This window comes from Crocuta crocuta, unplaced genomic scaffold, assembly GCF_008692635.1.
Source record: "Crocuta crocuta isolate KB4526 unplaced genomic scaffold, BGI_CrCroc_1.0 scaffold271, whole genome shotgun sequence".
NCBI classification, from domain to species: Eukaryota; Metazoa; Chordata; class Mammalia; order Carnivora; family Hyaenidae; genus Crocuta; species Crocuta crocuta.
In genome coordinates this window covers 6,817,297-6,830,546 of record NW_027527824.1, presented here as the reverse complement: position 1 = coordinate 6,830,546, position 13,250 = coordinate 6,817,297, and the positions used below count along the sequence as shown (strand labels likewise).

Genomic DNA, 13,250 nt, shown 5'->3' with positions numbered 1-13,250 from the left:
TTTAAAAAAAAAAAAAAAAGAAGGATATTCTGGTCCATGGATGAACCTTGAAAACATTATGGTAAGTGAAAGAAGCCAGACACAAAAGGATAAATATTGTATGATTCCCTTACATAAACTCTCTAGAACAGGTGAACTCCTAGATACAGAAAGTAGAATAGAGGTTACCAGGGGCTGGAGTGGGGGTTGATAATGTGGAATTGCTTAATGGATACAGAGTTTATGTTTGGGATGATGAAGCAATTTTGGAGAGGAGCAACTGGGTGGGTCAGTCAGGTTAAGTGTCTTACTTAGGCTCAGGTCATGATCTCGCAGTTCGCGGGTTCGAGCCCCATGTTGGACTCAGTGCTGACAGCTTGGAGCCTGGAGCCTGTTTCGGATTCTGTGTCTCCCTCTATCTCTGCCCCTCCTTCACTCATACTCTGTCTCTGTCTCTCTCTTCCTCTATCAAAAATAAACATAAAAATGTTTTTAAAAAAAAAATTTTTGGAGATAACAGTGATAGTTGTACAACATTGTGACTGTAATTAATGTCCCTGAATTATATACTTCAAAATGGTTAAAATGGCAAATTTTATGTTATATATTTTTTTTACCACAATAAAAAAGTAATACTAAACAGTATCTTAAAATCCCAATACTATATATAAAATATGTACAGTGGAAAGCAATATCTCACATTTCTGAGATGAACCCTGATGAATTTACTACCTAAGCTTTCAGATTTCTTTCTCCCATGGAAGTTGGATCTCAAGATTCCATGCGATCCAGCAGAACCCACCCACCCCTTGTGTGGTGGGAACCCCCCTGCTCTATGGGGGTTCTTGGGGGGCTTACACTTCTCTCATTATGCTGGGCTTGCCTAAAAAACTATATGTTTACCTACACAGCCTGGTAGTTAAAAGTATAGTTCTGTTGCTGGATGGCTTGGGTTCAAAACTCCATTCTACCACTTGCTACCTAATGGACCTCACCGTTCTGAACCGCCTTTTCCTCATCTGCTGTATCTTTGATGTCAGTCTGTTGGGAAGATTATATGAGTTGATGTACATACACCATGGGGTTTTTTTTTTGTTTTTTGGGGTCTTTTTGTTTTAATGTTTATTTTTAAGAGAGAGAGAGAGGGAGAGAGAATGTGAGTGGAGGAAGAGCCGAGAGAGAGATAGAAACACAGAATCTGAAGCAGGCTCCAGGCTCTGAGCTGTCAGCACAGACTCTGACACGGGGCTTGAACTCACGAACCACGAGACCATGACCTGAGCCGAAGTCAGGTGCTTAAATGACTGAGCCACCCAGGCACCCCTATTTTTTAAAAGCACCTAGCTAGTGAGCACAGAGTCTCAGCTTTATTGCAATGCCTGTATTATAACTTTCTACCACTGGACAGTCCTCATTGGCCATCATTTTTTGGAGTTCGGGGGAGGCACTTTAGCCTACTGTTTCATTCTCTATTTTCCCTCAGTAACCTCTCTCCCTTTCCTACTTTTTATCACCGCCTCAAATGCCTGTATGGGAAAGCACAGAACTCATTTCCTTCCAGCCTATTCCTCGACGTTTCCTCTTTAGCAGCCAGCATGGACTACCAAATACAATTCTCTCTCTGAGAAGAATTCTAGGTCTCGCTGTGGAATTAACAGACTTTGTTTTACCTCCTTACACATTTACACACAAAGATACATATGTTTCTTCACGGAGTTGTGTAATACATCACATCTGGAACCTTGCTTTAGTTTGCTTAAAATAGCTCGGACATCCTCTCCTAAATAAATGGGGTCCCCAAACCAAATCAGAGCATTCTTCTTGCACTCGGGACCTCATGAGAGACCTGGGCCCCGTGTCAGAGCACGTATGAAAATGGTGGGTAGAGCCGGCTGCCAAGCTGGGCATAGCCTGGTCATTTCCTGATCTCAGCTGTCCCACTGTCTTAGCTGCTACAGATGTCCCTGGAGATATCCCTAGAGATGACGGAGGTAGTAGAGACACAGCCCACACACTAGCCAAGAACAAAAGAGGAAGACTGCTCTCCTCGAAAGATGGAACCGGCCGTAATAAGGCCTGATAACCGTACCTCCGATAAACCAGCAGGACTGTCAGGAACAAGTCAGGGCCGCGAGCACAGCTTCCAAGGACCGAAGCGGGAGAAGCCACCACCGGAGAGAAGGGGCGCGCCAAGCGAGGCTCGGAATCGCTCGTCACAGAAACCTACTGTGGAAGCCACAACCGGAAAATGAGTTCAATCAAATATTTCTGGAAATTTCGAGGAAAGCTAGAGTATGTGGTTTGGAAATGTAATAGGAATAAGGGAGGCTAAGGGAGAAACATGGCTATGACTACTCCATGAAAGGAGACCCAGAGACAGCCCGGCACGCCTGGCGGCCGCTGCCCCCACCACCACACACGGAGGCCCTCACCAGCTGCTGCCCACTGCCCTGCCCATCCCAGAGGGGATTCCCTGCGCTCTTTTGTTCTTTATCCCAGCTTCTTATTTGCAGTCTGGGACATTTCCAGCTGATGGCTGAGTGTAGGCACCACACCACCCTCTAGAGGGGTGTCCATACCTTTCTGAAATAAGTGTGAATCAGTTCTATAATGAGAGTGGGGTGGGGTGGGATAAACCAAAATTCACATAAATGAGTCGAGTTAAAGGCCCAGAAGAGCTTGTGGAAGGAGAGACCCTGTGCCTTGAGCTCTCTAAAGCGGGGGGGCACGTCAGCCTTACCTCGGTGGCCCCCTCAGAGTGAAGCAGCGTCAGAGCCGTGCTCCACAGACGCTCGGCCGCTCATCCTCTGCTTCCTACAAGTGACCTGCGCACGGAGGGCATTCACTAAGTGTTTGTTGGCTGAGTGAGCATAAGCAGGCTGTGTCTTTCGTCTTTGGATAACGTGTGACAGCTTTTTCCACCTCTCCTTAGAGCACCCTCTAAACCCCGCTCAGCACCCCCTGCCCTCACCCCTCCTGCAATCTCATCTCCCCAGCCCTTGGCGTCCCTCACAGTATCCCCTGCTAAGCTCTGCCAAGCAGCGCCTTCTGCCCAGCTCAGGCCCACCACCACCAAGAAGCCACGCTGCGACTAGTTTCTCAGCAGCTTTATTGAGTAGCGAGAGGTAATGTCTTTTCCCACTGGACATGTGTCCTCAGGTTTGTACAAGAACTGCCTTGGGGCAGACAGACAGACGGGCGGCGGGGCAGGGCAGGTGTTGCTGGTAGCGCGGGCGCACCAGGGACAGCTCAGCTCTCCAAAGGGGCCGGTGCCTGCTCTTGCTCCCGCTCGGGCAGGGCCAGGGGTGTGTCCCGCTCCTCTTTCTCCTTGAGGGTGCTGAAGAACGAGTTGACCTTGTCCCTCAGATCCTTTTCCAGGAAGCTCAGGTGGTCTTCCATGCCGTCCGCATAGGGGCCCAGCTTCTGCCTGAGCTCCTCCATCTGCTGCACCAGGACTTTGTTGAAGGTCTCGCCGTAGGGCCCCACGTTGCGGCGGAACTCCTCCACCTGCCGGTCCAGGTCGCTGTTGAGCTGGGCCAGCAACTCCTGCAGCCCCTTGGCGTTGTCCCTCAGCTTGCCGCGCACGTCCTCGGCCACGGGCGCCAGCCTCTGCCTCAGCTCTTCGGCGTTGGCCGTGATCTTGGCCTTCAGATCATCTGCATTCTTCTTCATCTGGAAGGCCAGCCCCTCGAGCTGGTGGTTGAGCTTCTCCTGGACGTCCTGCGCGAAGGGGGCCAGGCTGCGGCGCAGCTCTTCCACGTTCTGGTCGATCTTGACCTTGAGCTCATCGGCATAGGGAGTGAGGTGCCCCTTGAGCTCTTCCACGTTCTGGTCGATCTTGGCCTTGAACTCATCCGCGTAGGGCATCAGTGAGGACTGCAGGTTGTCCACGTTCTCGCGCACCATGGTCTCCATGCGCTGCGCGTGGGAGGTCAGGTGGCGCCGCAGGTGGTCGGCGTGAGTGTTGACCTGGGTGCGCAGCTCCTCCGCGTAAGGCCCCAGGCGCTGCTGCAGCTCGCGCACGTTGTCGCCGATCTTCTGGCTCACCTCGTTGGCATGGGGCAGCAGCCGGGTCCGCAGCTCCTCCAGCTCCTTCCGAATCTCCTCCTTCAGCTTCTCCGAGTCTCTGGTCAGGCGTTCGTGCAGCTCGGTGGCGAAGGGCACCAGCTTCTTCTGTAGGTTATCAGCATAGGTGTTCACTTGCCCGAGCTTGTCCTGAAAGAGGGCACTACAGGGGAAAGACACAAGACGGCCGCCGTTACACTTGGCATTCCGCACCAGGACCTTGTCTCCTAATATGCCTGCCTAAGAGAGGTGAGTGTTTGGGGGTGCCGGGTTCACCCAGCTCCACTCTGTGGCCTTCCCTGCGCTAGATCATGGTTTGAGAGAGTGGATGTAATAGACTAAGTTACTACCTTTTATCTCTGAGTCTCCCCTGACCTTGAGTCACAATACCCACCTATCACATGACCTCCAGGGGTGTGCTTTCCCCTCCCTATCTGTGAAGTAGAAAAGGCAGACTTTGAAGTCCTTCCCAGCACAGGTGTGCTGTGACAGAGAGCACATTCACTGATAGGATGTTATGCTCTGGACCCCTTCCCAGTGTCTTTTACAGATTCAAAATACTGGCTTCCTTGCACGTGCCCACCCTCACAGGCTCCCCAGATATCCCCACCTCCCTTCCCATGGTGTCCCAGGGGCCCATCTTTCTGGAATGTATTGGGACCCAGCTCCCGTGACATTTCCCTCCCTCCCTTTCGTCCATGCATCTCAATGCTAAGACGTGGCCACTTGCCACACTCTAGAAAGTTAAAGCAGAAGATTCCTTAAGGATTATCAGTCCAACGCCCTGTCTGCATGTGGATCCCAGATCTGGAGACCTCGGGGCCACTGGGTGAGTCAGTGGCAGGGCAGTGGGTGTCCAAAGCCCAGGCCTCCTGCCTCTGAGCGTCAGCCCTTGGCCGACGCATTGTATGGCCTTTAAGAAGCCCCAGCCGGCAAGTTGTGTCTTTCTTACTTGAGCTGCTGGGTGAGCTCAGCCTGCTGGAGATGTTCGACGGCTTCCTTGGCATTGTTGCTCAGCTGGCTGAAGTAGTCCCACACCACGGTGGCCACCTGGTCGGCACTGACCTCAGCCCGGGCACCTGGGCAGGAAGCAGAGAGCGATTCATGAGGACCTGACTCCTTCTTTGCCCCTCTGCACCAGCGCTGAGCTGCAGACCAGCTGATGGTGGGGGAGCCCCACTGCTGATCTCCCCGCCTGCGCTTCCCTAGTTAGAAGCCACAGGGGAACGTGAGGCTGGCCTGGCACTCAGGCCAGCAGAGACAATGTTCCCAATAGGCCAGCCCTCCTATGAACCCAGTGGCAAGTGGGGAGCCCTCTGTGTCCAGCTGGGGGACGACAGGCATTTGGAACCGTCTTCTTCCCTGGGCCTCAGACTCTCCATCCTGCCCACCAGCTGTGGCAGAGGGGTCCTGCCCCAGAGCCCCTTCCAAAGGAAGCTCCTACTCACCAGTGACAGCCACTAGGGCCAGGGTCAGGACCACAGCCCTCAGGAACATCCTGGGCTTCTCGCTGGGCTGCACTGGATCCTTTCTGGAAACAGACAGGGTTACAGGAGAGGCTCTCAGTCAGCTGCACACTTGCTGCTGTCCGAACTGACTGAGGCTCGGAGCCAGCCAGCCATTTAAACTCCCACCAGCCTGCCCTCCCCGCCTCCCTCCCCAGTGTGACTCCACGCTGGAAGGTGACACATTCCCAGGAGGCCTCTTGGACTTTTGTGACTCTAAGACTACGTGGAAGCTGACGGTGGCCTGAGGCTTGGGCAGCGGTCAGAAGGAGCTGTTCTGTGCTCAGGCCCCACCCAGCACGAAGTGGGGGGCGGGGGAGCCGTGAGCTGTGGGGGGAAGGAGGCCCAGGGAACCTGAGCCAGGGAGGGACTGATGCCCCAGGGGCCCTGCTGGCGATTCTGGGTCTGAGCCAGGTTTGGGGGGTAAAGTTCACACCTCCTCTGTCTGCCTCAGGGGAAAGAGTCCCCCCGCCCCACACATTCCCCAAACTGACTCTATCTCAGAGCACCAGACACTGGACTGGGACACCCAGAGTCACAGACAGGGACGGCAAGCTAAGATCTAGAGCTCTGGTCAAGGTGCCCCCAGGAGGAGGGGAGTGGGCAGAGCCCTGTGTTGAAAGGGTTGATTAAAAAAAAAATTTCAACATTCACTTTTGAGAGAGAGACAGAGAGACAGAGCATGAGCAGGGGAGGGGCAGAAAGAGAGGGAGACACAGAATCTGAAGCAGGCTCCAGGATCTGACCTGTCGGCACAGAGCCCAACGCAGGGCTCGAACTCCCAAACCACGAGGTCATGACCTGAGCCAAAGTCGGACGCTCAACCGACTGAGTCACCCAGGTGCCTCTTGAAAGGGTTAATTTTAAGTGTGCTTTGTATCCTGCCACTGCCCAACTGTGCCACCTTGGCCAAGTGACTCAATTTGGCCAAGCTCTGAACCTCAGTTTCTCCTTTGAAACATGGGGTTGCTGGGCATAATAAATTAGATCTTGCTCATGCTACGGGTATAATGCCTGGCTCAGAATAAGCACTACACAGTCCTGGTCGTTATTAATAATAATATTGGTTTCCTGGTTTGGGCCTGGAAGGGGGTCCAGGAGAATGCTCATCCCTCCAGAGAGAGGGCGGAGTCAGGCCCAGCCCTCTGGGAGTCCCCGCGGGGTGTATGATGCAGGGAGAGCAGCCCTCAAGCTTGGCCGCCCTCTCTGGATGGGACTAGTCAGCCTGTGCCGAATCGCAGGACCTCACCCTCTTGGGGGGCTTCTCACTGGGGCTGGGGGGTGGGGGGCAGAAGGTCTTCTATAGAACTTCTACCGCTCTCTACAAACAGGCCGTACACACAATTACAGAAAGCCATCCATCAAGAAGGTGACGCAGCCTGGTTCGCGTGGGCCCCTCTGCTGGACCATGCCGCGTGCAGTGACTGCGAGATGAAACCCATTCCCACTGCCCTGTGGCTCTGATCCGGGAGCACAGGGCCTGGCACACGGGTGGACTCCTGGCCACCAGCCACCACAATAGCCCCCGGTTATGCTGACCCTGACTTATCGGGCCTCCGTTTTTCATATTCCAGAAGTGGCTTGACGTCTGCCTCACGGGACTGAAGACAACTAAAAGGCCTTGGGCCGCTTGCACCCGGCTGTGTGCCCACACCGCCATGGTCGCCTCCAGTCTCTGGGAGCCCCGCCTTCCTGGAGCAGCTCTCCCCATCTGGCAGTAGTCGTCAAGGGTTCAGATTCTGGAGTCGGGCTCCCTGGGTTTGCGTCTCGGTTCCCCACTCACTGTCTGTGTGACCTCGGGCACATCTCCTAATCTCTGAGTCTCAGCTGCCTCAGCTGCGCATGGGACTCAATGAGACTGTGTCACGCCGGGAACAGTGTCAGGGAACAGCACTGGCCACGTTTCACCTGCCAGCCTTCCCTCCCTGCCACACCGACCTATCGCTCCTCTTCCTGCTCCCGAGTCGGGCACAGTCCAGTCTCAGGTGGGCACAAAGGTCAGTGCTCAGTGGCCCCAGCCCCTCCCCCGGGGCCAGAGATGAAAAGAGCAATGAGTCACCAAGGACACCTCTGCTGCAGTCTGACCTCTTGGACTTAGAGTGTAAACAGCAGGTGCCACCAGCATGTGACAGGTCCTGTCTCACTTGCCTGGGCGGACACACACCGGGGGTGTCTGCACCTCGCGGAGCATGTGTGAGAGCACCTGCCTGGCCGTGCACAGATTCACATAAGCATGCAAATCACATGAGTGTGCGCACGGAGCTAAGGCTCCCTCCCCTGCGGAGGGACTGGTGCAGGCCTGTGCGGCGGCCACAACCGCGAGGAGGGTGTGCTGCTCCCTGGCGTGTCGGGGGTGGGTGCCATTAGTGAATGCAGACGTCTCCCCAAGTCAGGGGGCACGTTTTGCATCACCCTGTGAACCGATCTGCACCGGCAGCGGGAGAAGAATGGCTGCCCGGCCTCACGGCGTTCAAGCGGCCGACTCTGCCTCCGGCTGGGCCTCTGGTTCTCTTTGGGCCCAGACGCTGGCCTCTCCAGCAGGGCCTGGCCCCGTGACACAGGGGACAGCCCCAGCGGCAGACACAGGGGGCCCACATGATGCCGGGCAAATTGTGTCCCTCTGTGTGCTCACTCTCCTGGGTCTCTGCAACACAGCCCTAGCGGTTGGTAACACGATGGGGCTGCAAGTCCAGCACGGGGCCACCCTCCCGTCCACCCAGAAGGACAAAACCAGGGGTCAGCCCAGAGCTCTGAGTCAGGAGGGGAGAGCTGAGGACCAGCCAGGGACAGGCATGCCACATGGACACATTCCCCACAGATGCTCTCTCTGGCCTTCCTCCCAGGACAGCATTAAAGAAGGGTAGCTCCTGCTATTGTTATAGGAAGGATCCGAGTGAGATAATCAGAGGGACTTCCAGCGTGGAGAGGCATGGTGACCCGGATCCCCTGGCTCGCAGGGCTGAATCGGGGCTCCCCGTCCAGCCTAATGGCAGGGACATGGACCGCAGAGGCTTGTGTGCTAGGCCTCGCCCTGACGCAAGCAAGCTGAGAGAGTCAGCCCAGCCCCAGAGGGCCAGCTTGGGCCCCAGCTGGTCAAGCCTCCATCCGCCCCCTCCTCACCATGGCTGGTGACTCCTTAGAGCCAGTCTGTGGGCCAGGCCTGGAGCAGTCACCTCATCCCAGGAGCCAGCGTGGGATGGAGAGAGAGAAAAGAGAGAGGGGCAGCTTAGGCTGGCCCCCGAGAGGGCCCCTCCTGAGACAGCCCTACCAAGACCCAAGCCGGAGCTGCCAGGAGGGGCACCCAATGCGCCCAGCCCTTTGAAAGAGAAAAAGTCCCAGGACTCACGGCATGCCACGCCCCTGCTGCATGGGCCCGCACCCCTGGGTCCTCTACCCAGCTCAGCACCACCCGCTCGGTCTCTCTGTCCCCATCTTCTGACCTCCCTGGCCCCAGGGGCCCATTGCCATATTGGAGAGAGAGGATAGGGTCCTCCAGAGCCCCCCCCCCCCAACACACACACAGGGAAGGGAGTTGGAGGGCCCAGGGTGAAGGGACCCAGCCGGCCCATTCTAGCAGGCCCAGGGGCTGAGGACTCTGTACTCCAACCCAGCCTGGAACCTGGATTCCCACTGTGGCCTTCGCCTCTGGGGCTGAGGGACAGGCTAGGACAGAAGAGTAACGTGGGCGCAGTTGCTCTCTACCCTCCCCTGTGCTCAGATCCTACAGTGACCTCATCAGCTTCCTTTCTTCCCCACCCCATCACCAAAGTCTGTGCTCAGGAAGAGATCTGAAACTGATCTACTCTAAGCTTTGAGTGAATGATAAATCTCCAAGGGTCTCATCGCTCCGAGCTGTTTGGAACCAGTATTGGTGTTTGAAGACCTGGATTCTGGTTCCCAGAACTACCAGTGATGGGCTATGTGTGTCTGGGTACATCTCTACCCCTTTGAACCTTAGGTCTGTCAGCGACAAAATGGGGTTATTAATATCCACTTCATAGGAATCTATTTGCATTTTAATAGAATACAAGATCTAAGTCAGAGAAATTAATTTCTAATGGAGAAATTTCAAGTCCTAGCAAACACTAAAGAATTCTGAGGGTGGAGCCAGACCACTTTCTCAGGCCTCTGATTTCACACCATGGGCTTTGTTGCTTCTTCCCGGGAAGATGGCTGCCTGCCAAAAGCCCTATTTCCTCCTGCCTTCCGGACTATGCCGTCTAGAGGCGGTCAAGGGGTTTGGGAGGAAAAAAGATTTATCAAGCCTGTTCCATGAACCAGTTGCTTTGTACGTTATCTCATTTATTTTCTACCACAACTCTTGGCATATCGGCATTCTACCCCCTTTTACAAGAGGAGCAGATTGAGGCTCTGAGGTATGAGGTCTCTGCTCCTGGGTCACATGACTTAAGAGCCTCAGGCATCGTTTGAACTTGGGATTTCTTGGCTCCAAAGTCTTAGTCTCCCCGATCCTGCTATCCAGGTGATGGCTCCCGTTGTGGGCCCAGGGCCACCTCACCCGAGGAAGGCCCGAGGACTCTCGTGGACAGCCCCCGCAGAGCTCTTCTGTCCCCGCTCCCCACCGCACTGGCCGCGCCACAACCTCCGCCCCTTCCAGCTCCGCCGTCCAGGCTGCTGTGAGCGCTGGGGAAACCGAGGCCCCAGGTGAGCGGTGCTCAGAGCCAGAAATCACCCCCCACTGTCACTGTTTGGGGAGGGCCCGAGCCTGGCGCCCCAGCTCCTGCCCCAGGGAGTGTTATCAGCGGGTCCAGAGGGCAAGGAGACAACGAGGGGGGGAGAAAGGGTGGGCCAAAGGCCGTGGGCCTAGCTGGGGAGGGGGCTGTGTGGAGTCAACTGTGTCTCCGCTCCCCACACAAGCCACAGGTCTTTGGTGACTTCACTCCAGACACCGCACCCCAATACTGAGTTGTTCCCAGGCCTGAAGAAGCTCGTCAGCTTCTCAGTCCAGCCCCCACCCCTTCCAGGCTGCTTCCAGGGCCAAAGGGGCGGAGTGCGGGGAGGGACCTGAAAGGCATGTGGGAAGGGCTGTGGTGGGGGGGCCCAGTGACCCCCGGCTTGTCCCTTGATGCCTCTCCCCTGCCTCTCCCTGGGGAGCCAGGCTGCTTGGAAGAAGTGGGGTACCCCTAGTCCCTGGCCCCCTCTGGGCCGCAGGGGTGGCAGGAGACCAGTGTGGGCGCCTCGAGATTTCCCAACTCTCCCAGCAGGCCTGGCTGCGTCTGGGCACGCTGCCTCGGGCCCTGGTCTAGACTGATCAGCAGGTGACCTTTGTCCGGCTCACTGGGCCCTCTGTGCCCGCTGTCCTGGAGACAATATAAACCAGGTCAGAAGACTCAGGTCTGCCTGCTCAGTTCATCCCAAGAAACAGCTGCTCCAGGTAATGCCTACTGGGGAGGAGGAGGGGAAGGGAAAAGGAGAGCAGGACGGCGAGGGGCAGAGGGCGGTCCCCGCCAGCACAGACTGGAGAAGGGCTTACTGGAGCCAAGGAAGCCCCGGGGCCAGCGGAGCGGCCCGCACCCCCAGTTGCATGCTGGGGGAACCCGAGGCTCACGGAAGGCAGGGGCACTGGCTCAAAGCGACACAGAACATAGTGGCACAGCAGGGACCAGAACTGGCTCCAAATCTGCACACTTGCCCTCGCTCTGCGTGTTTAGGCCTGGAAGAAGCCTTAGACCCCAGTTTTACCCCAGACAGAAAAACGGAGGCCCAGAGAGGGACAGAAATCTATCCCCAAGTCACACAGGAACCAGGCCAGAATGCCTCGATTCCTGGTCTGGTGGGTTTTCTGCTCTGGCTCCGACCCTGCGCTCTCTCCCAGCCCGGCTGTGCCCGAGGCCCCCGGCTGAAAGCCCTTCGCCTCCCAGGGTAGGCGGCGGCAGCCTCTTTCTCCTCCTGGCTTGACCCAGCCCAGGATCCACGGCAGGGACAGCACCACTTCCCCAGGGAGGACCCAGGGCGGGGGGCGGTGCTTGGGGTACCTCTCTCAACACACTTCCCCACAGGAACGGAGGTGCCATGCAGTCCCGGGTCCTTCTTGTCACCGCCTTCCTGGTGCTCCTGGCCTCCGCCCGTAAGCAGCTCGTGGGGACAGGGCTAGGGATCAGGAGGGGTGGGTCCTCTGCCCGGAGGACCTGGGAACGGCTTGAGGAACCCCGGCCCTGGCCGGTGGCTGGGCCGAAGCCAAGGGCTCCCCACAGGCCAGTCTATCTCACTCCACCCTGCTCTCCCGGCAGGAGCTACAGAGGCGGAGGACCCCTCCCTTCTGGGCCTTATGCAGGGGTATGTCCAGCACGCCACCAAGACGGCCCAGGACACGCTGACCACCGTGCGGGAGTTCCCAGTGGCCCGGCAGGCCAGGTACGCCCTCAGGTCTCCCTGCTCAGCGCCGGCTCCGGCCCCCTCCCGCCCCTGACCCAGGAGAGCCCAGCAGTGGGGCCGTGGCTTCCCCACGTTCACCAGGACCTGCGCCTGCCTGAGCCTCCTGTGCTCTGGTCTCTGGAACTGGGCCCTCCCGGGGCTTTCTCGGGCTGCAGAGATGGAGGCGGCGGCTCTGCATCCTTCCTTCCTCCTCCTCTCCTCCTGGCCTCTTCTCCCTTCGTGGGCCCTCCCTTCTCCTATAGGTACCCTGCACGGCCCTAAGGGGGCCCTGTTTGGCTCTGGCTTCCATGCTCTTCTTCTGGTGGAGGCTGGCCTGGCAGGCCCCACCCAATCCAATTTTCAGCCTGTGTGTGTGTGTGTGTGTGTGTGTGTGTGTGTGTGTTTCTGCCTTGTGCCAAGACTTGGGGCCAGTGTGAACAGTCGTCTGTGCTTCCTCTCCCATTCTGCCCTGCCTTCTAGTCCTCTCTTCTCCCCTGCTCCCTTCTGCACCTCCCCGGGGAGACGGCCAGCATTTACAGAGCTGAGGCACTCACAGAATTCCACAGTCCTCAGAACCGGCCGTGGAGGGCGTGTTATTCTTGCCATTTTGCACATGAGAAAATGGAGGCTCAGAGAGGTTAAGTGACTCCCCCCAGATCACACAGCTAATTCATCCACTGATGATTTTCCTGATCAGAGACTGCTTCCCTCTGCCCCACCCTACTCAGAGCCGCCAGGTTGTACAACCCGAGCGGGCATCATTTGCCTCGAATAGAATGACAGCCCCGGCTTTACAAATCTCGCACCCCATCCCTCCCCTCCGGCCTGCCTCAGGCCCATGGTGGCACAGCGGTCCGCCCCAACCTGGAGAAACAAGCTGGACTTGTGCTGGGGCCGCGTCACCCCCTCCAGCATCTCTTCTGCAGGAAGTGACGGCTGAAAGGGTCTCCGCCTGAGGTGTCAGGGGCGCTGCTGGATGAGGCTGAGAGGGTGGGCGGAGAGCCAGCCAGGAGACGGCAGGGGCCCCGCCGCCTTCACATGAGCTCTTACCCCCCCTCCACTGCTTCCCCTTACTGACTTAACCCTCAGGGACTGGGTGACCGGTGGCTTCAGCTCCCTGAAAGACTACTGGAGCACGCTCACAGGCAAATTCTCTGGGCTCTGGGATTCCACCTCTGCGGTCAGACCAACGCCAGCCTCTGAAACCTGAGACCTTGACACACCACGTCTTCCTGCCCATCCATCCTGCCGCCTCCTTGGGCTGTCCCAAAAGTCACTTGAAAGTGACAGCATTCTCACCTCCCACCCCACCCCGCCCCAGACCCA

At 57.1% G+C, this 13,250-nt stretch overlaps 2 protein-coding genes across 2 annotated transcripts in view; one reads left to right on the top strand and one right to left on the bottom strand.

The window, feature by feature from the left end:
- Positions 1-3,071: 3,071 nt before the first annotated feature.
- APOA4 (apolipoprotein A4) overlaps positions 3,072-13,250 on the bottom strand; it is a 12,141-nt gene continuing 1,962 nt past the window's right edge. Inside the window, exons 2-4 of the mRNA XM_077777624.1 lie at positions 5,493-5,575; positions 4,997-5,123; positions 3,072-4,207 (exon numbers count right to left, since the gene is read on the bottom strand). Coding sequence (XP_077633750.1) covers positions 3,229-4,207; positions 4,997-5,123; positions 5,493-5,541 — 1,155 coding nt within the window. The 5' untranslated portion in view covers positions 5,542-5,575 and the 3' untranslated portion in view covers positions 3,072-3,228. The remainder of the gene's footprint in view (positions 4,208-4,996; positions 5,124-5,492; positions 5,576-13,250) is intronic.
- Positions 10,865-13,242, top strand: APOC3 (apolipoprotein C3). Its single transcript, XM_077778226.1, has 4 exons — positions 10,865-10,944; positions 11,570-11,637; positions 11,801-11,924; positions 13,014-13,242. The coding sequence occupies exons 2-4, from the start codon at positions 11,583-11,585 to the stop codon at positions 13,132-13,134; spliced, it is 300 nt and encodes a 99-aa protein (XP_077634352.1). The 5' UTR covers positions 10,865-10,944; positions 11,570-11,582; the 3' UTR covers positions 13,135-13,242.